This window comes from Echiichthys vipera (assembly GCF_963691815.1).
Source record: "Echiichthys vipera genome assembly, chromosome: 23".
Taxonomy (NCBI): Eukaryota; Metazoa; Chordata; class Actinopteri; order Perciformes; family Trachinidae; genus Echiichthys; species Echiichthys vipera.
In genome coordinates, this window is record NC_139848.1 from 1,396,010 (window position 1) to 1,423,697 (window position 27,688).

The 27,688-nt window shown below is 45.4% G+C and overlaps 3 protein-coding genes across 3 annotated transcripts; all 3 read left to right on the forward strand.

The window, feature by feature from the left end:
• Positions 1-1,736: 1,736 nt before the first annotated feature.
• Positions 1,737-11,240, forward strand: LOC310964964 (indian hedgehog B protein-like). Its single transcript, XM_083938304.1, has 3 exons — positions 1,737-2,384; positions 6,117-6,378; positions 9,467-11,240. The coding sequence occupies exons 1-3, from the start codon at positions 2,085-2,087 to the stop codon at positions 10,147-10,149; spliced, it is 1,245 nt and encodes a 414-aa protein (XP_083794430.1). The 5' UTR covers positions 1,737-2,084; the 3' UTR covers positions 10,150-11,240.
• An 877-nt stretch (positions 11,241-12,117) lies between these two features.
• Positions 12,118-21,946, forward strand: rpgrb (retinitis pigmentosa GTPase regulator b; the record flags this gene model as incomplete). Its single annotated transcript, XM_083937973.1, has 15 exons — positions 12,118-12,206; positions 13,600-13,725; positions 13,940-14,032; positions 15,071-15,133; positions 15,218-15,376; positions 15,458-15,607; positions 15,796-15,954; positions 16,081-16,236; positions 17,204-17,328; positions 18,691-18,882; positions 18,951-19,137; positions 19,227-19,321; positions 19,402-19,461; positions 19,961-21,106; positions 21,389-21,946. Exons 1-15 carry the CDS (start codon positions 12,176-12,178, stop codon positions 21,944-21,946), a joined length of 3,300 nt encoding a protein of 1,099 aa, XP_083794099.1. The 5' UTR covers positions 12,118-12,175.
• A 148-nt stretch (positions 21,947-22,094) lies between these two features.
• Positions 22,095-25,460, forward strand: LOC310964718 (uncharacterized protein; the record flags this gene model as incomplete). The annotated part of the gene is made up of 6 exons (XM_083937974.1): positions 22,095-22,098; positions 23,257-23,390; positions 23,595-23,762; positions 24,154-24,202; positions 24,517-24,602; positions 24,826-25,460. 6 exons carry the CDS (start codon positions 22,095-22,097, stop codon positions 25,003-25,005), a joined length of 621 nt encoding a protein of 206 aa, XP_083794100.1. The 3' UTR covers positions 25,006-25,460.
• Between the last annotated feature and the right edge of the window lie 2,228 nt (positions 25,461-27,688).

Sequence of the window (27,688 nt, forward strand, 5' to 3'; positions counted from 1 at the left end):
TTCAGGGAACGACTCTGGAGCAAAACTCAGGGTTTTTAACAAGTTTCCTGCAGAAAAATGCAGCTGGAACGGGCGAGAAAGAGCCGAAATCACTGCGTTTGTCCACGAATCAACAGTTAAAGACAAACATTAGAAGTCTCTGCTCCCTTTCTTGGTCTCATGTGACTCTAAACCTCATATTTTGGGGGTTTATCACAAAAAAACAACATATTTAAAGATAAAAGACACATTTAAAGTAACTTTTAGTCGCGTCCCAGCTGCAAACGCTTCCCTCGTACGCTGTAAAATACAAAAATCTTTATAAAAATGTTTATTTTCCTGCAGCCGAGGCCGCGAAATAACAGAAAAATGACTTTCTCATGAAAATACGGTTATTTTACGTTATTAACATACAGTTTAGTCGTGATTTTAACACGATTTTCATTGTTTTCAGGTTGTTTTTAACGTTTAATTAGAACATAAAGAGGGTAAATGACATTGTAATATGAATATTAATGCTCTTTTGTAGATTTAAACTAAATAGATTAATTGTAATTATGATTTTTCTTTATTCATTACTAATGTGACACAGTGGAGAAATAAATAAATGTTAATAAAATGTTAATAAATGTAATTAAAGTTATTTTTTAATGAAAAAAAGTGTCAATTAACAAAGAAATTATATTAAAATTACAAATTAAATCGTTATTTTACTATTAATTCCTCAGTCATTTTAATTTTTCCTGTTTTTTAGAGTTTTAAAGTTGAATTTTTACGTTTATTCCTTTAAATAAATGAAATATTTGTGAAATTCTGAAACATTTAAAACATAAATATGTATTTCTATATTAAATATCGTGTGTTTTCACAGTCACACTTGTAAAATCCGTCTCTTTTTGCAAATTAAATGTTATTTTAGAGAAAAACATCTGTAAAAAAACTGTAAAATTCTGTTTTATCACAAATTATTTAACAGTTTAGTTCCTGGACTGTTGGAAAATCAGCCACTTTTGCACCTTTCGTCTCCGTTGTGCACAAAAAGAAGCTGTCATTCAAATAAATGATGTTATAAAAGGAAAAGTATGAAGAAAAGTATTAAAATAAACAGATAAATGAAGAAATAAGCACAAAATGAATGAAGGGAACTCAGTTTAGTGTCTCCTCTGTCCTGGAAAAGGTCCTGAGGAGGACATTTCCCTTAAAGAGGATGTAAATCTGCTCTTTTCTACACTTCAGGGTTCAAAGTTCACGCTTTTGTGAGATTAAACTCTGGAAAAGTGAAACTCCCAAAAATGTAGAAGGGGTTTTAAAGTGCGCGCGGGTGTTTGGTGGATCCCCTCCTCACCCTCACACTCTGATCTCTCTCCAACATCTTCCCGAGCAGGGCTGAGAAAGTCTTTACGCGCGCACCTGTGCTCCTGCTCGTGCGTCTCTACTTGGAGACGAGGGTCCAAAGGACAGAGGGAGCGCGCGCCAGCCGCGGACAGTCTCGTGGCTCGGTGTCTGTCTGTCCTCTGGGCTGACAGTAAACAGATGAAGGCGGCCGCGGGGCCCGTGCCACCCCGGAGGGAGGAGAGGACGGAGCAGAGGGCAGGTCCAGCAGGGCGCGGTCTCCTTCTTCTCCCGCGGCACCTCATCTGTTCTGTAGTAGGATCTCTTCCATTTCCATTTCTGCCAACGGCGCCGCGCCACAGGGACGCATTCAGAAGCAAGCCGAGAGGCAGAAACCGCTGCGGGGACACCCTTTGACCGCCGTGCCCAACAGGCGCAGCCAGACTACGCACCGCGCGCCTCCGTGTCTGTCTGCAGCGCTTTTCTCACAGCTCCGACACAGAGAGGCAGCTTTGAACCTGCATGCCAAGATAAACCCACCTCGCCTATTTATGCCCCTGCGTCAGAGGACAGGTTCAGGTCTTTGCAGCTCGGCTCCAGCGGCGCACTGCCCACTTTTACGCGCCGGGAATGGACACTTTCGGGGACTCTGGGCTGAGTCCTGCTCCGTCACCGACACTCTGAACTTATAAAGGGGGGACCCGCAGCTACAGAGATACAGCGGTGACAGTTTGGCCACCCGCCGGGGGGTGACATACCGGCCCCGGGGCGGAATGCTGCTCCCGACGCTGGTGACGTGCCTCGCCGGGTGCGCCTTCCTCCTCTCGCCGGTGAGCGAGGGCTGCGGACCGGGTAGAGGCTACGGCAAGAGGCGGTCACCGCGGAAGCTCGCCCCGCTCGCCTACAAGCAGTTCAGCCCCAACGTGGCCGAGAAGACTCTGGGGGCCAGCGGGAGATACGAGGGGAAAATAACCCGGAGCTCCGAGCGCTTCAAGGAGCTCACCCCGAACTACAACCCCGACATCATCTTCAAGGATGAGGAGAACACAGGTGCAGACCGCATGATGACTCAGGTAACCCTCCCGGACACTCTGCAGCCTTTAAAGCTGCTGTTTAAAGAGCGTTTCCTTCGGTGCCTCACCGACACTGCACTTTGCCCGGTCTTTAAACGCGTGGACGCCGTTATCTGTTCCGCACTTCTTGTTGACTCAAGGTTCGTCACTGCAGCAGAAAAGTGTCTTTACAGAGAAAAGTGTGTTTGAATTTTAACCAAATCTCCCAAAGTCTGTTGTGTCAGAGCCATAAAGGCGTCACTCCCACCCCCAGTCTGATGAATGTCCCTGATTTCAGGTTCTTGGAGGTGGTTGAAATCAAACTTGTCTGCTGTTTGGAGACTGATTACAAAAGTGTTTGCACAACTCGTCGTTGAGCGGATTCCTCGCAGCTGTTGACACACAGCGCGGTGTGTTTCTCCTCCTCTGCCCCGCGCGCTGCTGCAGAGGTTCACTGCGGGCAGCTCGTGCGTAAAAGAGGGCAACCCCGTCTAAAAATGTATGGAAAAGCGGTCGCTCTTAATTAAAACACTATGTCCTCTGTTTTACATCATGTTCTCGGTGGAAAAAGGAGCCAGAGGTCGTGTATGGTTAGAGCCCGGGTCCAGCGCGCCCCGGTGTTTACCGTTTTCCCTTTTAGCCCCAGTGGCCACACTTAACAGTCGCCTTTTGGACTGTCAGAGGCTTTTACGACACCGTCATTGATGTGGCCCCGGCTGGAATTTATTTGACTCCCAATTTCCCCAGGAATAAAGTATTTATATCTGGCTCTTGTGACCGCGGGCTTCCTCTCTCGAGCGCTTATGTCCACAGACCCACGTGGGGGGAATGAAAGCGCGCACTCCCGTCTGGAGCTGTCACCTCGCTGCGCGCACTGCAAGAAATATCCACACTTTAGCCGAGTTTGAGTGGAGAGACGTGCGGGGTGAAGGGTTTAGGTGCAGGAGAGTGGATCAGCACGAAGGGATGAGGTTATTGGAGTTGTTTTAAACCTGATTCAAGAGTTTAAACTTTAGAGAGCGTGACCGCGGGAGAGCCGAGGAGGACCAAATGTGTCAAACGGCTCCAAACTGGGCATTTTTTGCAGCGCGCACCCCCCGAGCCGAGCCGAGCCGAGGCGCGTCAGCGGCGCAGACCTGCACACAATTTATGGGCTCCAAAGCCGCAGGAGACAGCCCCGTGTTTGTCTTTTACTATTCCGTGTTACTTTTTGTTTGTTTTCGCAGCGCACATGTGCAAAAATAGCCCACTTCGCTTGTGTCGAAGCCTTAATTATACGGGTTTGATCCGCTTTTTCCTGGGCGCTGCGCGCTGCACACAGACGCGACTGTTCCCTGCACAGAGCGCCGTGCTCCACATTCACCCGGGCCTCTCTTTAATTCACTCAATTCTCTTTTAAAGGAACGTTGAATTCAGTTGTTTCCGGGGTGATTTCAGGGGTTTCCTGCACGTGAATGGCGCTGATCCTCAGAACAATCTGGGGTCAGGAGAAGAGAGCCCATTCTGTCCCCTCAGCTCGTGAAAACAAGACTTTCGGGCGCCACCTGAGACTCAGTGACCCGTTCAGAAGGACACGTTCTGCCGCGTGAAGGTGCGCACAGGCGCGTGTTGTCAGCCTGCGCGACCAATGTTTGTGCAGCCAGCGGTTTGGTGCTGCTGCAGAGACCCCCGTCCATCTGTACACCTTGAAAGGAAAACCAACAACATGTATCGTCTGATTTATGGAGTCCAGCTCGTGACCGTGACCGCAGAGAAAACACAAGACGTTCAAACCCCACAGTGCACACCGTGAAAAGGCATCTGTGGCCCCCGAGACACGAGCTATTCTTATCACAGCCGACATGGAAAAAGACATTTATAGGGTTTAATCCCACTTTCACTCTTAAATAGCTGAGATTCATGGAGCTCTCAGGGGCTGCAGGGACACACAAGGGGTCCTGTAGTGCTGCAGCTGCAGGGACCTGGACTTTTCCATCTTAATTGAAGCATTTATGTCTTCAGAAGCTCTTAATTGCCCAGTTCAACAGTTGAAATGAAGGAGAAATGTTGGGTTACAGTTTATAAATAGACCCAAACTAAAGAATAAAGTCCAACACGTGGTGGCTTTAATCCAAACAGCCCCTAAATGGTCCACTGATTCCCAAATATATGGATGTTATCCCGTTAAATCAATCCAAATTTGGACCCGCTTGATCTTAAATAATAAATACGTCTTCTTTAATTCACCTCAAACTGTTTTAACGTCACACTGCTTCTCTTTAAACCCATCAAACTTTGTCCTTCTGGCTCCTGAATCTCTGACGTTATCTCAAATTTAGCTTAAACTTTAAAGGTTTGTTCACACGCTAACGTTCCGCGCAGCACGAAGTCGATGCGAAGACGCGAACAGATGCAGAGTCAAACCAAATCTGCATCAAGATAGAGTTCTTTCAATTCGCTTCAGACAGCTGATTCATTTCCACGCAGACACGATTCGTTTCTGCGCAGACGCCGATTCATTTCCGCGCAACACAAAGTCGACGCAAAGACGCGACCGATCCAAACTCTACTGCAAAACAAGTGTTTTAACAGCTGTTCGCCCGTCGTCTCGTGGACGGACGTGGCAAAACATAAATCCAGACTTTTTAGTTCTTTCAGCTCGCGTTTGATCCGTTTGAACAAAGCAGCAACAGCGTAGTTAGTGAAGCCAGAGTTTATTAAAGAGTGTTTTAAAGACTTACCTCCTGGCCCCTGTACCAGCTCCTCTCATAGTAAAGTCCATTACAGTGGAAGGAGCCCATTGGTGCTTTGTTGTGTGTGTAGGGACTCTTCTCATGCTGCTGCAGAGGTTTGCTGTTATTTTCAGCAGCATTAGTGGTTAAAAAAGACCTTTGAATGCCTTCACCGTGCTGCCCAGAGCTAACCACTGTTAGCCACGTACGGTTGTTAGCAACTCCTGGATTTCTCCGTTAATAGTTCATACACGAAAAATGACGGATTATTTGATGCGTGCACGTGAAGAAAAAGACCGTGGGATGATTTTCACGTTGGGATTTCACTGTAACCGCATGATTTAATGTCGCAAAATCAAACAAAACCTGCGAACGTTGAGTTGCGTGTAGGTTTGGTGAGGTAACCGTCCCCCCCAGCTGAAGGCCTGCTACGCCCCAGAGACCTGGGCGAACTCAGCGCCCCCTTCAGGCCGGCTCTCCCCCTTTAACTTTAATTTGAAACCACCACACCGGGTGTTTTTTGAGCCGTTCCGCTGCATAAATCCCGCTCGCCGCCGCCCTGACAATGCGGCCTGGGTGTGGATGAGATTAACGGAGCTGACTGGAGGATTTATGTGGGAGAGCTGCAGGGAGGTGAATGAGTCCTTCAATCGGCCCTCTCACCTTCTGTTTGCTCACGCTGACCAGACTCCGCGTTTAGAGGGGACGCTGAGGACCTCTTGTTCATGTAGCAACCCCCCGCCACCACCCCGTAACCTCACAGCCCCCCCCTTCACCCCTTCACCCCTCTATCCATCCATCCTCTGCTCACCACAGAGCAAACATCAGGCCCAGCCGGGACAGCAGGGGTGCATTGTGGGAAGGCTGAAGCCACAGGCGAGGGGGGCGCGGGGGGTCGAGGGTTGACGGGGTGTAACGGGGATCTGGTGAAGTGGATTTCTCCGCTCCGGCCTGATTGGTTTAAAAGTTCTGAGAAGTTCAGAGGTCAAAAAAACCGTCAGCTGTAAATAAATGTGCTTTTTTTGTGTCTGTCCTGCTTCAGCGCTGCAAAGACAAGCTGAACTCTCTGGCCATCTCGGTGATGAACCTGTGGCCCGGGGTCCGGCTGCGGGTCACCGAGGGCTGGGACGAGGACGGCCACCACTCGGAGGAGTCGCTGCACTACGAGGGCCGGGCGGTGGACATCACCACCTCGGACAGAGACAGGAACAAGTACGCCATGCTGGCTCGGTTGGCGGTGGAGGCCGGGTTCGACTGGGTCTACTACGAGTCCAAGGCCCACATCCACTGCAGCGTCAAGTCAGGTGAGGGGCGCCACGCTGAGTCACACACAACGTTTTAAACACTTTCTGTGCATTAGAAATGTTTCTACCAGGGAAGATCACGTCTGCCGATGAGATTCAGACTCAAAATCATCTAAATTCATCATAAAACACCATTTTTTTGGATCACATTGGCAGAAACGGTCCTCAGTGTCACACCACTGATTTAAAAAACACGTCTTTGAGAGGAAATGCAACTCTGCCTGGACTCAGTTCCTGCAAAACGTTCATTTTGTTGCAACTAAAACGGACGAATGTGTTGCGTTTGTGGAGCTAAACACACGCAGGAAGTAAAACACTCCCAGTCTGGTGCTGGGGCTGAACGGGACTGAGCCGGTACACACGACTAATCCACCTGCCGGCTGTGTGAATGGACTCTTTTGCAGCAGAGCGACATGCTTGACATGTTTCTAACAATGCCCAGCCCTCCAAGTAACACGTGGACGCTACATTCAGACGTCCACGTCGACGCCAAATTCATTTTGTGCAAACTTTCCCTTTCTCTCTCTAACCCTCCTGATGATCGCTAACCTGCATCTGAACTCTCTGTCTTACTCCTCTGTCTCCTCTGCCTCTCACCCCTCAGTCTCCTCAGGGTTCAGCGCTACTACATCCGTCTGACATCTTGCTTCTGGGAGCTTTTTTTTTGCTTTTGCAGCTACTCATCGACATATAAACGACGTATTAAACCTCTGAGATGCACCTGAACGCACAGCAGCAGCGAGTTCTGTGCAAAAATGAGGTTTGAAGTCTTTGTTGGTGAAGTTTACACAACAAAAGGCGACTTTACTGCTTTGCTGCAGTCATTTTTGCAGGTGTAGGTCCATGTTTGAGCCGTGGATGAGGTCCTGCAGGCTGTAAATAAAGACACTTTTAAAATCCCTGCAGAGTTAAAGAGGTAGAGAAGCACTTTACGTCCTTCAGGGATTAAACGTCTGGTTGGTTTTCTGCACTGACGAGAACAAAAGCACAAAAGAAGAACAATGGCGTCTGATTTTCACAGTTAAAAGTCAGTTTGGGATGAATTTGGCGAACGTGGCGCTTGGTTTAGTTTCCCTTTTTCAATCCTTCATCTGCTCTAACCCGCTGAGGCTCATGGGTAGTGTAGTTTTAACACCATCTACACACTCAGATTGTATTTGACACTGTTCAAAAAGCCTTTTCCCGTCCAGAGACGACAGAAAGAACAGATTTCACGTTAATCCAAAGTGGAAAGTGTCTCCTCTTCTTCTTAAATGAGCCGCTGACGGCGTCACGGCTGCACATCGTGTCTCTTTAAAGGCACAGCGTGAAAAGTAACACACACGTGCCGCCCTGAAAGTCACACACTCCTCACAGATGAAACACCCTCCTTACACATTTGACACTGAGTGGTAACTGAGATGTTTCCCTTTCTCTTTCTCCTTTTTCCGGCTTTTCCCTTCCTCTGTTCTCTCCTTCCTCTCCTCCCCTCCCAGATCGGGTTGCGAGGGCCCAGTCCTTGACTTGATCAGAAGGGCAACCAATCAAGTTGGTATTTTTTACATCATGTTCCTATTTTTTTACTTTAAATTCTCCTTAAAAATAACTCAAAACAAGCTGAAGCTGTTGGGAAGACAACAACAAACCCCCCAGATCACTTTGATCACCAGGAGGGGGCGTCGCTGCACCAGGACGGGACGGGAACAGGCTCAACTTTGAGTTTTTCATCAGAAAATCAAAGTATTTTTGCTCATTTCGCTCCATCGTGAACAGTGTGAAGGGATTAAGTAGATTATATCTGAGGTAACAGTGCAGTAGGTTCAGTATCAAAGGATTAATAACAAATTAAATACAAATATAAATAAACAACATGTTCACTATCAGTGTATTTATTTATTTATTAAGTTAAATATATAATTAATAAAATAAAAATCTAAATAAGCATCATGTTAAGTATTAGTTTATTTATGACAAATTAATTAAATAATAAATAAAAAATTAAATTAAAATATAAGTAAACAACATGTTCAGTATCAGTTTTTTTTGACAAATTAAATAAATAATAAATTAAAATTAAATAAACATTAAGTTCGGTATCAGTCCATTTATGACAAATTAAATTAAAAAATAAATAAAAATAAACTACAAATCTAAATAAACATCACGTTCAGCAGCAACATATTTATGACAAATTAAATAATTAATAAAACAAATCTAAATAAGCATAATTTTCCATCCATCATTTATGACAAATTAAATAAAATTAAATAAAAATAAATATAAATAAATAATAAATAAAATAAAATAAAATAAACACCAGGTTCAGTATCAGTATATTTATGACAAGTTAAATAAAAAATAAATAAAAAATATAATAAAAATCTAGATAAACACCAGTTTATTTGTGACAAATGAAATAAATATAAATAAAAATATAAATAAACATCATGTTCAGTATCAGTCCATTTATGTCTAAATAAAAAAATAAATAAATATTAAAAATAAAAATCTAAATAAATAATTCAACCTCCATTTAAATGAAAAAAACTCTCTTTGACATCATTGTTTTCCGAATGATCTGTTCTGTAAAAATGTTTCCGTGTCAGAAAACCCGTGTGCTGACGTCTGACGGCGTCCGATAAAAACAGAGGAGGCGTTTTAACGTCCTGAGGTCGAGTTTCGTCCGTTTGACCGATGATTCACCTGCTGCACGGTTTTCCTGCTCTGCTCCTTCCTCCTTCAGGCCACTTATCTTATCACCTGGGCTTTCCTACCTTCCCCAAATATTTATACACACACACACACACACACACACACACACACACACACACACACACACACACACACACACACACACACACACACACACACACACAGCTTTTATCTGCGTATTGTTCCTTTACGTCCAAGAGGAGAGTCAATATTTAGCCAGAGGGAGTTGAAAAGAGTGTTTTTATGGACGTTCGTTCCCGTCAGGACAAAAAAATCACACAAAAATAAATAATTTAAAGACAAAATAATAAAATAATAAGCAGATTTTTAAAAAGCGGACTGTTTCATCGTCCAGGAGCGTCCTGTTTACCCTCTTGCCTCCCTCCCTGTCCTTCAGATCACTCCGTGGCGGCTAAATCTGGAGGTTGTTTCCCCGGCGAGGCCTTGGTGACGTTGGCGAGCGGCGGTCAGAAGTCCATCAGTGACCTGCGCCCGGGTGAGCGTGTCCTGGCGTTGGCGGGCGGCGACGACGGGAAGCTGGTTTACAGCGAAGTCCTGGACTTCCTGGACCGCGACCCCGTCTCCTGGACGCTCTTCTACGCCCTGCACACAGAAGCCGGAGCTCGCCTCTCGCTCACCGCCGCCCACCTCATATTTGTGTCTGAGGGGAACTGCTCAGAGGGGGCACTGCCGGCCCGTGGCGCCCTCAGGACTGCGTACGCCAGTGACGCCCGGCCGGGACAGTGCGTGCTGGTGTCGGAGGGTGAAGGGGGGCAAGTGCGTCTGTCTCGCATCACCCGGGTCAGCACCAGGGAGAGCAGGGGGGTGTTTGCACCGCTGACTCAGCAGGGGACGCTGGTGGTGGACGGCGTGGTGGCGTCCTGCTACGCGGTTGTGAACCAGCACGCCCTGGCTCACTGGGCCTTCTCGCCGCTCCGCTTCCTCCACAGCTGGACTGGATCCACCGGGAGCCGCGGGGACGGTATCCATTGGTACTCGCAGCTTTTACACTGGCTGGGGAGGAGGCTGCTGGACTCGGGGCGCCTCCACCCGCTGGGCGTGGCTCCGGACGACAGGTGAGGGAGGGGGGAAAGGTGGACGCTTTAATCAGAAAGGAACCTGAACCCCTCGACTTTTAACCGGGAGGATGCAACCCGTAGAGCCGGACGGGACCACGATGGACCTCCTGACCAGGAGGATCCCGCTGAGGCATGATGGGAGTTTTTTTTAGGCGGGACGGCGAGGAGGGGAGGAGGAGCTGTGAACGGACACACGTGGAAATATCACTCAAAAAAAGACTTTGAGTGACGTTTTTCCTTTAAGATGTGGAAGAAATGAACCTGCCAAAATCAAACACACGTGCTTAAAGACACAAATGACTCCATAAATAAGTTAATATAACATTACATTTATTAATTTATGACTTTAATTTTTTATTTTGGCAGTTTCTTTCCTCCATATTTAAACACTATGGGACCCTAAATATCCCCTTAACTCAACCCATAACTTCTTAAAAAGGTCTGAAACATCGTCACGTGCAAAGTATTGATGTTTAAGGGGTTTTTATTTAGTAATCTCAGCTTTTTAAAGCATTTTCTTCATTGTTTTAAGTGGTAAAAACACCTCAACACAACATGAAAACCCTCCTTTTATGTCCAACTTAAATAATTAAGGCACTTTTAAGGTACACTGTATATTAAGGGGTGTTTTCATGTTGTTACGGTGCATTTTACCCCTTAAACGACCCTTAATCTGTGCAGGAAACCCATTAAAAACCCCTTATTATGGTACTATCAGGGAATTTCCCTTTAATCTGGAGTAAGACCTTTAAATATCACACATTTGCACCTTAAAAACACCTTAAATTGATCATTAAATGATGAGTCAGAGGTGTAAAATGGGTTTTTTGGTCAATTTAAAGGTGTTTTACTGCTTTCAAACATCAGATATTAATGTTCCACATCACGGTCCCATGAAAACAGCTTTAAAGGGTGAATAATGTGAGATCTGAAAGTGACGTTTGACAGGATTTAGTTTCACAGTGAAGTCTGAGGGATGTTGTTCTGTTTGTAACATTACTGCTTTAATATGGAGACTTTAGAGTAAATGAAAGTGTATTTAAGTGTTTTTTGTTTACAGAAATCTAATAATGTTTATGTTTATGAAGTTCTTATGGGTGAAGAGATGATAAAGAAAAGATTTATTTTTGAAATTAAATTATATGGAAATGAGTTTCGTGTTGTTTCATTTGTGCCTCGATGTTTTCTTCATTACGCAAACAAAAGGGCGGTCGTACAAATAAGAAATAAACAAAGGAAAAACAGAAATAAACACATGTTTAAATTCATTTAAAAAAAGGAAAATAAATAATAATAAAGTAAAAATAAGAGAAACAATTATTAAAGACGTTAAAATTAATAATAAAAAGGAAAGAATAATTACAATAATAATGAATAAAAGAAAAATAAAAGAAAACAGAAATAAACACATGTTAAAATAAATGATAAAACAAATTTAAAAAAAAGAAAAATGAAATAGGAAAGTAAATGAATTGGGGAAGTAATAAAAAGGTTATTACATAAAGAAGCTATTTAATAGATAAATATCGATTTATGTCACATTTGATCAGTTAATCTTATTATTTTATTATCTTCGGCACTTGTAATGTCATATTTATTATTTAATGTTTTAATTAGTTATTTTAGCAGGTTCAGTCCTTCATGAGTATATTATGGGCTATAAGTTATAACATAATATTAAATGTAGTAATATAATATTTAACTACAAGATAAAATTAAACATATTATTGAATATTTTAAAAAATGCTCTTTAAATAAAGTTTATTTTCAAAAATAATTTTCTGCTGATCACAAAAAGAAGAAACATTTTACATTATCCATGTATTTAAAAATTAAAAAAATATGTGAATAACTTTTGTTGTTCAGCTTCAAAACAGACTTCCTGTCTCTTTAATTCTACGTCATCAACGTCGTCAGCGTCATCACCTAGGAGACGTTTTGTTTACTTCCGGGTTATGAGAGTCGAAAACAAGAGGGGCACAAACGCACCCGTGACCCGGAGCAAAGCGGATTAAAGTCCCGCAGAGATGGCAGGGGAGACCGAGGACGAGATACCCGGTACATAAGGACTTATTTTAACATTTTATACTTTTTAATTCTCTTATTTACCGAGCTAAGATGCTAACTTAGCTGTTAGCACGCCGCTTTAGCTCCCGGCTAACGTAAATAACGTCTTATATCGGCTTGTTCTTCCTCATGTTGATGTTTTCCTGTGATAATATGATATAATAATGTTTCGTTTGGCTTTATTCATTTAGTCATAACATAATTTACACACTTACAACACTTTTAGGTACTTTGCTCATGAATATTCATGCTGCTTTCTCCTTAAACTCCTCTGTGTTTGAAGGAAAAGTGTTGTTTTTCTTCTGAACTCAGTTATTTTGATCACTTTCACTTATTAAAAGTATCAAACAACAGTGTGGATTCACTCTGGGACAAGGAGAAGTACAAAAGTATAAACATCTATATATTAAAAGCACCAAAAGTGCTTTTTATTTCAGAATAAAGCACATTATATATTATTATTTGTGTTGATATATTATTTTTTTTTGTATTCTCTAAAAATGTAATAAAATAAAAAATATATTTAAATAAAACATGTCAATATTAAAATCATTCAACATTTAGATTATAAATGAAAAATTAAACAACATTTAACAAGTTAGAAAAAACATCAATGACATTTAAAATATTCCTGATAAATAAATAAAAACTTAACATTTAATAAATGAAAAATAATGAATTAATAGAAAGAAAACCGAAAACATAGAGAAGTACAAAGAATTCTCTAAAGATGTAATGAAAAAAAAAATAGTTAATTAAAATCAATATTAAAATCAATCAACATTTACATAATAAATGAAAAATAATATTAATAATTTTATTAATATATTGTTATTTTTACTGATACATTATTGTTTAGTTTAGTCTAAATAATCATCAATAAAATAACCCATAACAAGCAGATACTCAGTGGTCAAAAACAAAAAATACAATATTTAAATTTAAATGCAACCTGCACATGTTCCGTCTCTGAGCACTGATCTGCTTCTTTAATTTTAATGTTTTATTTTGTTGTTTTATCATGTTCAGTTGTGTGTTGTTTGTGTTTGAAATGTGACACTTGTGTGTTTATGCTGCTGTCTTTGGTCAGGACTCCCCTGGAAAAAAGATTTTAACTCTCAACAGGAACATTTCTGGTTAAATAAAGGGTAAAAAAACAAACAAACATCAGTCTTAGCTCTTTATTATTCCTCAAATTATTATTCCCCCTTATCCTTAATTCGCTTATTTTGTCTGACCACCAGTGAAAGACAGTGAAGGTAATGAGTTTATAATATTTAAGAAGCTTGTGTGTTCTCTTCACACACACCTGAAAGTGATCATTTAATACTCGAGCTTGTTTCATCGCTGCTGCTTTTGTGTGTTTGCTCTTGTTTTCCGTCAGAGTCAGGAGCAGTTTTTACTTTTGGAAAGAGCAAATTTGACGACAACATCCCGAGTAAATTCTGGCTCAAAAACGACGTCCCGTCAAAGATCGCCTGCGGGGACGAGCACACGGCCTTAATCACAGGTGAGAGACGCTTCTTAGCTTCACAACGTTCACAATAACTGAGATTAGCTGCTTCTGTCTGATGCTGGAGGAGGATTAGACGTTACTTTGCTTCCCATTTATTAAAAATACAAATAGATAATTCTGATTTTAATGATACCAAACCCTAAATTACATGGTGAGCTGAACCTGCCAGAATAAAAACACTTCATAAATGAACGTTTTTTCTCCACAGAAAATGGGAAACTCTTCATGTTTGGCAGCAACAACTGGGGTCAGCTGGGTCTGGGGTCCAAAGTGACCGTGAACAAGCCGACGTGCGTCAAAGGTTGGTCTCTGAACAGCTCTTTGTTTCCTCTTTGTTTCCCTAAAGAAGGGAGAGTGTCGTGTGTGTAACCTGCCACTGACAGCTGCCCTCAGCCTCCTCAACAGGAAGTGAAGAGCGGCGTCGCCCCCGTCACTTTTAAAACACTAAACGTTTTTGTTTTTCATCAGATAATGTGGAAACCGCTCTCAGGCTTTTTACGACTGTGTGTAACCGTTGTGTTGTGTTGCGACGTTGAGGAAAGAAGGACCGTGGTTCTCTTTTCGACCAGCGGGGGAGATTATTATTCCGCGTACTTATTGTTTGCACACCTCTCTCCTCACCATATATCCCAGACTGAGAGAAACGGCGCCACGTGCACAGGATGCTGATGGAAAAGGCAGGGTTTCGTTACCAAAATAAAAGCCCCCAAAACCGAATATTGAAGGAAAAACTAACACTCATCACTCATCTCACTCATCTTCAACCTCTTGTCCCTGTCGGGGTCGCGGGGGTGCTGGAGTCGATCCCAGCTGACATCGGGCGTGAGGCGGGGTACACCCTGGACAGGACGGCAGTCTATCACAGGACACATAGAGACGAACAGAGACAGACAACCATTCACACCTACGGGCGATTTTTAGAGTCATCACTTGTAAAATAAAGTGATTTTTGGTGAAATTAAATAAAAAAAGAACCCATCGGTTACATGTGGGAACTCTTTATTTAGAGCCCGCTGGAGGGGAAACCCCGAGATTTGAATCCCAATCTGGAGCGTCCGTAATCTGGAGCGTCCGTAATCTGGAGCGAGACGGAAAGGCGATTGGACGCTAATCACATTTCTGAGAGACCACACAGAGTTAATGAAACTCAGTTAAATCAAACGTACTCAAAGCATCGTACGAAACATTTGCACGTTTCTGTACTTTGTTAAATATGTCAGAGTGTGACTTAAGTCCAGAAATGATCTGAGAAAAGGACGTCACCTGTGTAACCGCTGCAACATCTCATGAGAGATGTTTGTTACAGATTTAAAACTAACGCACGTTTGTTTCATTTCAGCTCTGAAGTCTGAGAAAGTGGCATTTGTGGCCTGTGGGAGAAACCACACCCTCATCTGCACAGGTGAGGCGCGCTCGCTCCGGTGAGAACGTCACGTTTGAAACGCTTTGCTTTATTAAAAGTGGGCGTTTGTTTCATTCTTCGTAGCTCAGGGGAAAGTGTTCTCCTCGGGTGGGAACAGTGAGGGTCAGCTGGGGCTGGGCGACTGCGAGGAGAGGACGGCCTTCCAGAGGATCGCCTTCTTCGACTCCCGCGGGCCAATCAAGATGCTTGCCGCCGGCTCCAACACCTCCGCTGCGCTCACGGGTGACTCTCAGATACACAAAGGCATCAGTTACAGACGTTAGATAGGATAAAAACAACCTCTTTAACCGCTGTCCTCCACAGAGAGCGGTAAACTGTTCATGTGGGGCGACAACACGGAGGGTCAGATCGGTCTGGGGAAGGAGAGCCACGCCTCGTCCCCACAGGAAGTCGGCGTGGGGCAGCCAATCAGCTTCGTGGCCTGCGGCTATTACCACTCTGCCTTCGTCACAGGTGAGCACAGAGGAACGTTAGCGGCTGCCCCTGCCCGAGTGTAGGTCCTCGAGGCGGCGCTTTGCTGCATGTTTCCCCCTCTCTCACCCCATTTCCTGTCCGTCCTACACAATAAAAGCTTGAAAAACTGCCCAAAAAGAAATAAAAAGCTTCTGTATTTCTTCACCTTTGTGTTTTTTGTGTCCCAGTCGACGGAGCTCTGTACACGTTCGGGGAGCGCGACAGCGGCAAACTGGGTCTGGGCACCGACCAGCTGCCCCGACACCGAGTCCCTCAGCTGGTGAAGAGCATCAAGGAGCCGGTGACACAGGTGGCCTGTGGGGGCGGACACACGGTGGCACTCACAGGTACGCAGCCTCTCTTAAAGAACTACAAAAATGGCCGAAGAGTGTACAGAGTAATAACAGTAAAACTGAATTAAAAGATCAGATGTGATGATTGAACCCTTCGTGTCTTTGTGTCTTCTCTCTCAGAGGACGACGTGCTCACGTTCGGGCTCGGTCAGTTCGGACAGCTCGGTCACGGGACGTTTATCTTCGAGTCGCGGCTGCCGCGGCCAGTCGAGCACTTCAGGAAGGGTCGAGTCCGTCAGGTGGCGTGCGGAGAAAACCACACGGCTGTCATCACAGGTGCCTCTTTAGTCATCTTCAGTCCTCCTTAAGGTTTCAGTGCTCTGGAATATTATTAGATACTTCATACACGACCATATCCTCTGGGGCTGTCCCAAGTTACATGTTTTCTGAGGGCGCCCTCCCACTGTGCCTCCGTCCCGTGCCCCGTGCTTTAGGGTCCTTGTCCCCCCCTCCAGGCCCGTTTGTACTCACACTACCTGGGCCTCGGAGAATGCTTCTTGCTGCCTATACGTCATCACGCCGTAACACGTCACACGCATTGATGACGTCATGGCGATGCGTGGCTTTGTTTCCAGATCTTTCCGTAGACCTCGGAGTTTTTGTGCGTCTTGTCGACTGTTTTTGAATCTTTTCATCGACCAAATCTGCAGTAAACACTCCACCTCCGCATCACACCAACGTGAACCTTTCACCGCCATTGTTTGAAATGTCCGCGCATGGTCCCTCCTTCTTTTTTCTACGTCCCAACAGGCGCACAGGAAATGACCTCAGAACCGCCGTAGGCCTCGTGCTCGTACACGTGCGCACGCTCGTGCTCGTACACGTGCAAACGTGCTTTACTAAAGCCCACCTCTCCCAAACGGGCCGTGGACGGCAAGCGTGCCGCTCCTAGACGCGGTACGGTTGCACTCACACTGGTCAAAGGAACCAGACTTTAGCCGTGACACGCGCTGGGGCACGGTACGGAGGTACAGTGGGAGGGGGCCCTCACGTCTGGTACTGGTAGGGAGGTGATTAGTGGGATTGGAAGCTTGTCCGGAAAACCACGTCTCCCGGCGACACCTACAGGGAAATGCAGACAGAGGGAGACAAACACAGGACGACGCTCTCTTTGGACTCCTCTTCCTGGATGTCTGGTGCTGCGTTCTGGAAGGACACGTGTTTTTATTTATTCCAAATGTTACTTTGCGAGTGTCCGTTCCTGATTAAGATACATTGTTTTTGTGATGTTTTTCATGTTGAGATGGCGGTTTGCTGTACACGTTTGGAGACGGCCGCCACGGGAAACTGGGCCTGGGAGAAGAGAACTTCACCAACCAGTTTAAACCGACTCTGTGTCCACGCTTCCTCAAGTACCACGTCCAGGCAGTGAGTGTTTGACATAATAAAGATTATTATTATTATTATTATAGCTACACGGAGCAGACCTGTCCCATGTTTAGTCCTGACTCTGGGGACACAGAGCCGACCTGACCCATGTTTAGTCCTGACTCTGGGGACACAGAGCAGACCTGTCCCGTGTTTAGTCCTGACTCTGGGGACAGGGAGCAGACCTGTCCCATGTTTAGTCCTGACTCTGGGGACACAGAGCAGACCTGTCCCGTGTTTAGTCCTGACTCTGGGGACACAGAGCAGACCTGTCCCATGTTTAGTCCTGACTCTGGGGACACAGAGCAGACCTGTCCCATGTTTAGTCCTGACTCTGGGGACACAGAGCAGACCTGTCCCATGTTTAGTCCTGACTCTGGGGACACGGAGCAGACCTGTCCCATGTTAAGTCCTGACTCTGGGGACACAGAGCAGACCTGTCCCGTGTTTAGTCCTGACTCTGGGGACACAGAGCAGACCTGTCCCATGTTTAGTCCTGACTCTGGGGACACAGAGCAGACCTGTCCCATGTTTAGTCCTGACTCTGGGGACACAGAGCAGACCTGTCCCATGTTTAGTCCTGACTCTGGGGACACAGAGCAGACCTGTCCCATGTTTAGTCCTGACTCTGGGGACACAGAGCAGACCTGTCCCGTGTTTAGTCCTGACTCTGGGGACACAGAGCAGACCTGTCCCATGTTTAGTCCTGACTCTGGGGACACAGAGCAGACCTGTCCCATGTTTAGTCCTGACTCTGGGGACACAGAGCAGACCTGTCCCATGTTTAGTCCTGACTCTGGGGACACGGAGCAGACCTGTCCCATGTTTAGTCCTGACTCTGGGGACACAGAGCAGACCTGTCCCATGTTTAGTCCTGACTCTGGGGACACGGAGCAGACCTGTCCCATGTTTAGTCCTGACTCTGGGGACACAGAGCAGACCTGTCCCATGTTTAGTCCTGACTCTGGGGACACAGAGCAGACCTGTCCCATGTTTAGTCCTGACTCTGGGGACACAGAGCAGACCTGTCCCATGTTTAGTCCTGACTCTGGGGACACGGAGCAGACCTGTCCCATGTTTAGTCCTGACTCTGGGGACACGGAGCAGACCTGTCCCATGTTTAGTCCTGACTCTGGGGACACAGAGCAGACCTGTCCCATGTTTAGTCCTGACTCTGGGGACACAGAGCAGACCTGTCCCATGTTTAGTCCTGACTCGTGGGACACAGAGCAGACCTGTCCCATGTTTAGTCCTGACTCTGGGGACACAGAGCAGACCTGTCCCATGTTTAGTCCTGACTCTGGGGACACAGAGCAGACCTGTCCCATGTTTAGTCCTGACTCTGACTGTGTCTCTGCTCAGGCTCCGTGCGGCGGTTGCCACATGGTGGTGTTGGCTCGGCCGAGGGATCAGAGCTGCACTGACGTGACTCTGGAGGAGGACGACGTGACGGACGATTACCTGGAGAAGCCGTACGTGGAGCTGCTGGGGGACACGGCCGACTCCTCCGCCCTGCAGAGGAGCCTCTCTGCTCGGGTCCGCAGGAGGGAGAGGGTGGGTACAGAGCATCCACGCATCCACCCACGTGTAGAATACACTCTTGACTAACCTCTCCCCCACAGGAGAGATCGCCGGATCAGTTTGGCATCATGTTGCGCACGCTGCCCGCCTCCACGCCAGGCTACCTCCACCCTCCGCTGCCCGTCTCCAGCCACACCATCCCGTCCAGACTGGCTCCACCTGAGCTGACCCACAAAAAGGCGCTCAATGGCACCCACCGACAGCGGAGCGCAGGGTCGACGCACCAGGGTACCTCCACCTCATGTTTCCTCCAGGAGTTTACATTTGGTTAAATAGCAACTTGAGATTTATTGCCGTCGTGTTTTTTACCTCGTCAGAGCAGACGGGAGGCGAGACGGACAGCGCTGTGGAGAGCCTGACCGACACCGACAGCGTTAGAGGCCTGGGAGAAACCTCCGACTTCCTCAACATGGTGAGGGATCGGCGCAGACTCAGGTGTGACGGAGCCGGGCGCCTGTTGTTCATCGTACTCTTGTTTTTTCGTCCTCACAGACGCACGTGATGAAGCTGGACCCCGGGGATAAAACGCTCACTCTGTCTCCGGTTCAGAAGGTAACTCACTGGTTTTAAAGCTTCCTCCCTTCGCCGTCATTCTCCTCTCCTTCTTTCACAACTCTTCTCCTACACGGCAGCTTCTCCTTCATCAGGTGACGTCTGAGGTTGTCTTTTAAAATGAGGACTTCCTGCTGACCTGGCTGAATACAAGACACCTAAAACAAACCATGATTCAACATAAACAAACTCATTTAAACATAAAAATCTCCCTAAAAAAGGAGCAGATTATAAGAATTAAAGGACTGAATAAATAAATAAATGATTCAATAACAACATTAATGACATTATATGTGCTAAAGTTAGTAAGTCATTTGTTTATTCATGCATTTCTTGTTGCTTCAGTCTTGAGTCTTCATCATAAAAGAAGGAGAAACAAAACAGCTGCAGGGAAGAGTTGTGGAGCTCCCTCACACATTTCTGATTTTCTTCTGTCTCTTGATTTTCCCGCTCTAACTCGCGCCTCTCTTTCACCTTCTTCTTGCTTTCCGGGGGACAGAGGAAGGGTGAGCACGGTAAGACCGCTAAAGGGCCCAAACAGAGCCCAAAAAAGGAGAGAGAGACGCGCAATCAGAGCTCTTTCTCTCCGAGGTCTCGTAAGAGCGAGGCTGTCTCTCCTCGCAGAACAACCGGTCAGAACAAAGAGAATCGAATCATGGCCTTGGAGGAGCTGCAGAGGAAACCCAGTAAGAACAAACCGAGCGTCGGGGACATCAGGAAGGCGGCGTCCAAGCAGCGGCTCAGGCTCGCTCAGGGGAAAAGCCAGCTGATGGAGGTCGGCAGGAAGTCGGTGCCGGACGCCAAACAGAGTCCTGGAAGAGGAGACGCAGTTGCAGTGAAAGTGAAGTCGACTAAAGCTGTCAGAGTTCAAAGCAAAGCCGCTGCGGCGCAAAGTCAGCACGCAGGAGTTGGCTCGCCGGGTAAACGCAGCCACTCCCCCGTGTTTCTTCTGGGTGAGGAGAGCTCAGGGCGTCCGCGGCGAGCCGGCGAAGAGCGCACAGATTTATCTAAAAAGTCTAAGAACGAGAAAAACAAAAAAGAGGCGCAGTCAAAAACAGAAACGTCAAAGCTCGGCCTCCTCGCAGGGGCCGCCTCTCTGGCAGCAGGGTCGGTGTTGATGCATCAGGTGGCGTCCAGAAGCCGTTTGAGCTTGCCGTCCGAGAGCAGCCGTGGCGTCCTGAAAGACAGCGCACTGAGGTCAGGGAGCGAGGAATCAGACGCCGCAGATCTGAGCATCAACGCCGTACCTGAGAGTCCTGAGAGCCGGAGGAGTCGGGAAGGAAAAGAGGAGGAGAGGAAGGACACACAGGAGGAGGAAGAGGAGGAGGAGGAGGATGAAGGGCAGAGAACGGGCGCAGCTGTAAGCGAGGAAGAGGAGGATGTGAGTCATAGTAACGAGAAAGTAACAGAGGAAGAAGACAGCAGCACTCAACCAGAGGAGGAAGAGGAGGAAGAGGAGGAAGAGGAGGGAAGCAGCACAGCAGGAAGTGAAAGCGAAGATGAGACTGAGTCGAAAGAGAGCAAAGGAGGGGACGCAGAAGAGGAAAGCGAGGTAGAGGAGGGGGATCTGGAGAGCGAGGAAGAAGAAGAAGAGGAGGGTGAAAGTGAGTCCTTGAGGTCTTCGGAGGAGAGCAAAGAGAGAGATGTAAAGAGTGAGACAGAGGGAGGAGGAGAGGAGGAAGAGGAGGAGAGTAGTGCTGAGGAGGAAGAGGAGGAGGAGGAAGAGGAGGGGAAAGAGAGAGATGCTGAGGAGGAAGAGGAGGAAGAGGAGGAGGAGGAGGAGGAAGGGAGTAGTACTGAGGAGGAAGAGGAGGGGAAAGGGAGAGATGTAAAGAGTGAGACAGATGGAGGAGGAGAGGAAGAGGAAGAGGAGGAGGAGGAAGAGGAGGAGGAAGGGAGTAGTGCTGAGGAGGAAGAGGGGGAAGAGAGTAGTGCTGAGGAGGAAGAGGAGGAAGAGGAGGAAGAGAGTAGTGTTGAGGAGGAAGAGGAGGAAGAGGAGGAGGAAGAGAAAGAGAGTCGTGCTGAGGAGGAAGAGGAGGAAGAGGAGGAAGAGAGTAGTGCTGAGGAGGAAAAGAAGGAAGAGGAGGAGGAGGAGAGTAGTGCTGAGGAGGAGGAGGAGGAGGAGAGTGAAAATGAAAAGCAGGAAGAAGAGAGTGCAGAAGAGGAGGATGAGGAGGAAGAAGAGGAGGAGGAGGAGGATGAAGAAGAGGAGGAGGAGAAAGAGGAGGAAGAGGAGAAGGAGGAGGATGAAGAAGAGGAGGAGGAGAAAGAGGATGAAGAAGAGGAGGAGGAGAAAGAGGATGAAGAAGAGGAGGAGGAGGATGAAGAAGAGGAGGAGGAGGAGGAAGAAGAGGAGGAGGAGGTCGTGGAAAAGCAAAGGTCTGCTGCAGTGAAGAGTGTGAGGTCAGGGGTCAAAGGTCAGGCTGTGGACGGGGTGGAGGAGTTCTGGGACGACGTGTTGCCGCGGTACCTCGACCTGAAATAACGCAGACACGGAAAATACGCAAACACCTCGTCACTCAGGCCGCTGCCTCTCTGCTCTTTATCCTTTTTATTCCATCATCTCACTCTTTCCTCCTGACGCTTTATTTTGAAAGGCTTTGTTTACTTCCTGTCTGTGGCAGCTTATAAAAATGGGTTTACTGAGTTTACAGAATACTTTTTATTCTGTGTTTGTTTTTAACTTTTGGGTAAAAAAACAACTTTAATTTGTATCTGAACGGCTGTTTTTATTAATTTAAGTATTTACGTTTGTTTATTCCTACTTTCTTTTTCTGTGTTTGTAATAAATTATTGTTTTTTTATTTATTTAAGTTGTTTATTTGCATTTTTCATGCGTTTCCTCTTCAAAACGACAGGAAACAGATGTTTTCTAACGTCTTGTTTTGCAGAAAAACATTTAAAAATGTGTCAAAAATAATATTAAATTCAAATAAATCTAGGCATAAGTATTTATTTCTCTATTTTCTTGTTACATTTCTTGTTTATTATGCAAAAAAGAATCTATAATAACATCTGTAAAATCATTTTTATGTTTTACATTTATGTTTGAATCATTTTATTAATTTCTAAAATGTATTTACTTCTGTCTTTTTTCTTTTTGTGCACCATTTATTATTTATTTGAAAGACACCTCCTTTATTTGCTTCATAAAGAAGAAACATAAAAAGTATATTTATAAATTTATAAAGAAAATTCAGACATAAATGAATAAATAAATGTTAAAAATACATTTTAAATAGGGGTTAGTAAAAAAATGTATTAATTAATAAATGTAAAAACAATTAATTTTAAATAATGGTTAATAAAAAACAAATAAATAAATAAATGTTAAAAGATACATTATAATAGTGGTTAATAAAAAAATGTATAAATGACTAAATAAATATAAAAACTACATTTTAAGGAGTAGTTAATAAAAAATAAAATAAATAAATAAATTATGTATAAATTAATAAATAAATGTAAAGTAATACTTTTTAAATAGTGGTTAATAAAAATAAATAAATAATGTGTAAACGCATAAATAAATGTTAAAAAATACGTTATAATAGTGTTTAATAAAAAAATTAAAATGAATAAATAAAGCATTAAACACAGAGAAATAGGAAATGACACGTGCCAAAAACCATATTCAAAATAAATGTAGGCATTTATTAATAAATGGATATTTCTGTTATAATAAAGTCCATCAGCTGAGTTCGCTGGAGCGTGAGCGTGTGATTGGCCGGTTCCAGGATCAGGTGGGACGTCTCTGTGCTTATGATCCCTTCCCATGATCCTTTGCTGCTGTAGAACCCGCGGTGCTCGTTTTATTCCTTTCCTCCTTTAACCCTCGAGACTCAGACGCTTTTAATCCAGTGGTGTCAAAGAGGTCAGGGGTTTGGAAGTGTGGAGGTGTGGAGGTGTGGAGGTGTGGAGGTGTGGAGGTGTGGAGGCCTGAATCTGACAAAACAAAGAAATAAATAAAACATAAATAAATAAATGACTCCACCTCGTTCACTTCCAAACGTCTGAACTGCCCCTTTAATGACGTCACTCTTGATGCTTTTCACTCTGTCTGTCAGGATCTGACACAAGGGTCTGCTCCGAAAAGGGAGGAAGAGGAGGAGGAGGAGGAGAAACAGGAGGAGGAGGAGGAGGAAGAGGAGAAACAGGAGGAGGAGGAGGAGAAACAGGAGGAGGAGGAGGAGGAGGAAGAGAAACAGGAGGAGGAAGAGGAGGAGGAAGAGGAGGAGATTGAGACGGAGGGAGCGTCCTCCAGTTTGAACGATTCAACAGAGAAGCCGACAGAGGAGACTGTGAGTGAGCAGAGCCGTCTGACGTTCATCCATTCATTCATTCATCCATTCATCCATTCATTCATTTGTTAGTTTATTAATTCATTCTTTTGTTCACTCACTGATTCACTCGTTCACTCACTCATTCACTCACTCCCTGATTCACCCGTTAAACCCTGATTCACTCGCTCACTCCCTGATTCATTCATTAACCCCCTGATTCACTCGTTCACTCCGTGATTCACTCGTTCACTCCCTGATCCATTCGTTCACACCCTCCCTGATTCACTCCGTGATTCATTCGTTCACTCAATCACTGATTCACTCACTCATTCCCTGATTCATTCGTTCACTCCCTGATTCACTTGTTCACCCCTTGATTCACTCGTTCACCCTCCCCTGTTGTTCTCAGACGCCGGTGGAGTCGACAGAAGAGTTTGTTCCTGGTGAAGCTCAGAAAGGTGACGTCTGCGTTTCTACCTTCAGCTGTTCACTCGCATCACGTTCATGTGTTCATGTGTTTACATGTTCATGTGTTTACATGTTCATGTGTTCATGTGTTCATGTGTTCATGTGTTCATGTGTTTACATGTTCATGTGTTTACATGTTCATGTGTTCATGTGTTCATGTGTTCATGTGTTTACATGTTCATGTGTTCATGTGTTTATGTGTTCATGTGTTCATGTGTTCATGTGTTCATGTGTTTATGTGTTCATGTGTTTGTATGTTTATTTATGAATATGTGGATCACCTGAACGTTTTTGACGTCATCAGCTGAAATCACAGAAGGGGGCGGGACCAAACCGGCCAATGGGACGACAGACAGCAGCTCCAGGAGCCAATCAGGATCCAGCAAAAAGGTACCGGAGAAAACTCAATAATACAAACATTTAAAATAGTGCGGTGGTTAAAAGATGAGATAAAGAATGTATAAAATAATGAATATAAATGAAAGTACATAAATTGGGCGCTCAAATCAAAGGTAATTATAGAAAAATGAATTCACGTCACATGTTAATGAATGAATGAATGGCTGCATTAACTTTGACTATCACTGCCACTGCTGCTCTGTCGTGCTCTCAGCTCTCTCTCTTCAGACGCCTCTCCTTCTCCAGGCCGAAGCCGACCACCGACAGGGACCAAGCCCCGGCCGAGGGCGCCGGCCAAACCCCCTCCAGCGAGCCAGAGACGGGCAGAGGCGCAGCTCAGCAAAGACCCTCTGGAGCCAGGGGCCCTCGCTCCGGAGCCTGCGCCCTGCTCTGACCCCCAGGTGGGGTCAACGTCAGGTGGAGAAACCGAACCAAAGGCAGAGTTAAAGTTGCTGCGCGGAGTTTTAAATCCAGCAACCACGCTCAACAGCTCGCAGTCTTCCTCTTCTTCTTCTTCTACGCCTTTGCTGCAGCATGAGTGGAGAATCCCAGGTGTGATACTGTAACTGTGTTTCCTCTCTGGTGTCTCATGAAGCTGCGCGTGCGTTCATCCTGCTCCTTTGTGGGGTTTCAACCAAGCGAGAGACAAAGGTGGACAAACCGCGACGCCATGGAGGACTGAAGCCGCCACTATCACAATAAATACATGAATAAATACATAAATACAGTCATACCTTACCAGATGATCCTGAACCACCTCAACTGGCTCCTTTCAACACAAAGGAGCAGCGGCTCTACTCCGAGTTCCTCACGGATGCTGAACTTCTCCCCCTCTCTCTAAGGGAGACTCCAGACCCCCTCCTGAGGAAACACATTTCAGAAGCTTGGACCTGGACCTGGTTCTTTGGGTCCTGACCCAGCTTTCATGACCACAGGTGAGGGTAGGAACCAGGACTGAGGGTAGATCCAGAGCTTTGCCTTCCTCAGCTCTCTGTTCATCACAACGGTGCGGTAGAGCGACTGCAGCACGAATGACACTTTCCCCGGGTAGAATCCACCCAAACACCTACTTTACCTTCCATCACTATTGCTGGGTGAACGAAAAAGTGAGTTTTTGTTTTAGTAAAACACCCTCAAAGATGTCAAAGACGAAGCTGAAGCTGCAGAGACCAGGACACTCAGATGAACGCGGCAGAATGAAAATCAGATATTTATTATAAAAAACAACAGAGATTTATCATTTACGATCACAGAAGACGAAGGAAACCAGAGGATTTTTTTTACATTTTTCTGCTTGAAAATGACTCAAACAGAAGTGAATTCTCCATAAATCAAATAATCTTTTTAATGAACTTTTCATTTCAGCGTTACAGAAGTTTTTCTGTAGACGTTTGGATTCATTTCAACATCGCACCTCTGTTCACAAGTGACCTGCAGCTGAGCCTCCTCCTGCAGCTGAGCCTCCTCCTGCAGCTGAGCCTCCTCCTGCAGCTGAGCCTCCGCCTGCAGCTGAGCCTCCTCCTGCAGCTGAGCCTCCGCCTGCAGCTGAGCCTCCTCCTGCAGCTGAGCCTCCTCCTGCAGCTGAGCCTCCTCCTGCAGCTGAGCCTCCTCCTGCAGCTGAGCCTCCGCCTGCTGCTGAGCCTCCGCCTGCAGCTGAGCCTCCGCCTGCAGCTGAGCCTCCGCCTGCAGCTGAGCCTCCGCCTGCAGCTGAGCCTCCTCCTGCAGCTGAGCCTCCGCCTGCTGCTGAGCCTCCGCCTGCAGCTGAGCCTCCTCCTGCAGCTGAGCCTCCGCCTGCAGCTGAGCCTCCGCCTGCTGCTGAGCCTCCGCCTGCACCGGTTCCACTCTGGACTCTTAAAGTTTGTGGTTTTTTAGTGTGTGGCACATATTTCCTACTGTGTGTGTGTGTGTGTGTGTGTGTGCTCGGCGTGTGTGTGTGCGTGTGTGTGTTTTAAACTGTGAGGATGTAAATAATCGTATTTATTGTGACACGACCCTTTGAGCACGTTTGCACTTTGTTGATGTGATCTGTCGCCTGTGGAGGAGATGCGTCAGTTTTTATATTTTGACCTGATGATCTCATGTAAACTGACTTTTTTTAATAATAACTTGGATTTTTGTGATATCAGTAAAACATTTTGATATAAAGCTGAACCTGACTCATGTGTTTTTATGTCACATCAGCAGTTTTTACACCTGTCACTTTCAGACACACTGAATTTTTAAATCTTTATCTGTTCTATAAATGTTTACAAACAGGATATTTGATGATTTAATATTATTAAGAAATAGTTTATACACCATCTCATAACATTATTTGCAAAGTTTTACATTCGTTAATGTAATTTTGCAAAAGTTAAACCTCACTTTAATGTGTTTAAAAAAGTTATATATTAAGATAATTACTTAAAAATACCAGAACTGTAAGATGTTTCTCTGTATTTAATGTTTTTAATTCATTTATTTTCAATTATTTACCTTTATTTTCTGCTTTTCTTCTTGTTTTTTTGTGAATGTATTTATTTATATATATATTTTTATATTTACTCCAAAATAAGTAATTTATTTTACACATATTAAGAAGAAGAAGAAGAGGAGCAGCTGCAGAAGAAGAAGAAGAAGAAGAGGAGCAGCTGCAGAAGAAGAAGAAGAAGAAGAAGAAGAAGGAGAAGAGGAGCAGCTGCAGAAGAAGAAGAAGAAGAAGAGGAGCAGCTGCAGAAGAAGAAGAAGAAGAAGAGGAGCAGCTGCAGCAGAAGAAGAAGACGAGGAGCAGCTGCAGAAGAAGAAGAAGAGGAGCAGCTGCAGAAGAAGAAGAGGAGCAGCTGCAGAAGAAGAAGAAGAAGAGCAGCTGCAGAAGAAGAAGAAGAGGAGCAGCTGCAGAAGAAGAAGAAGAAGAGCAGCTGCAGAAGAAGAAGAAGACGAGGAGCAGCTGCAGAAGAAGAAGAAGAAGAAGAAGAAGAGGAGCAGCTGCAGAAGAAGAAGAAGACGAGGAGCAGCTGCAGAAGAAGAAGAAGAGGAGCAGCTGCAGAAGAAGAAGAAGAAGAGCAGCTGCAGAAGAAGAAGAAGAGCAGCTGCAGAAG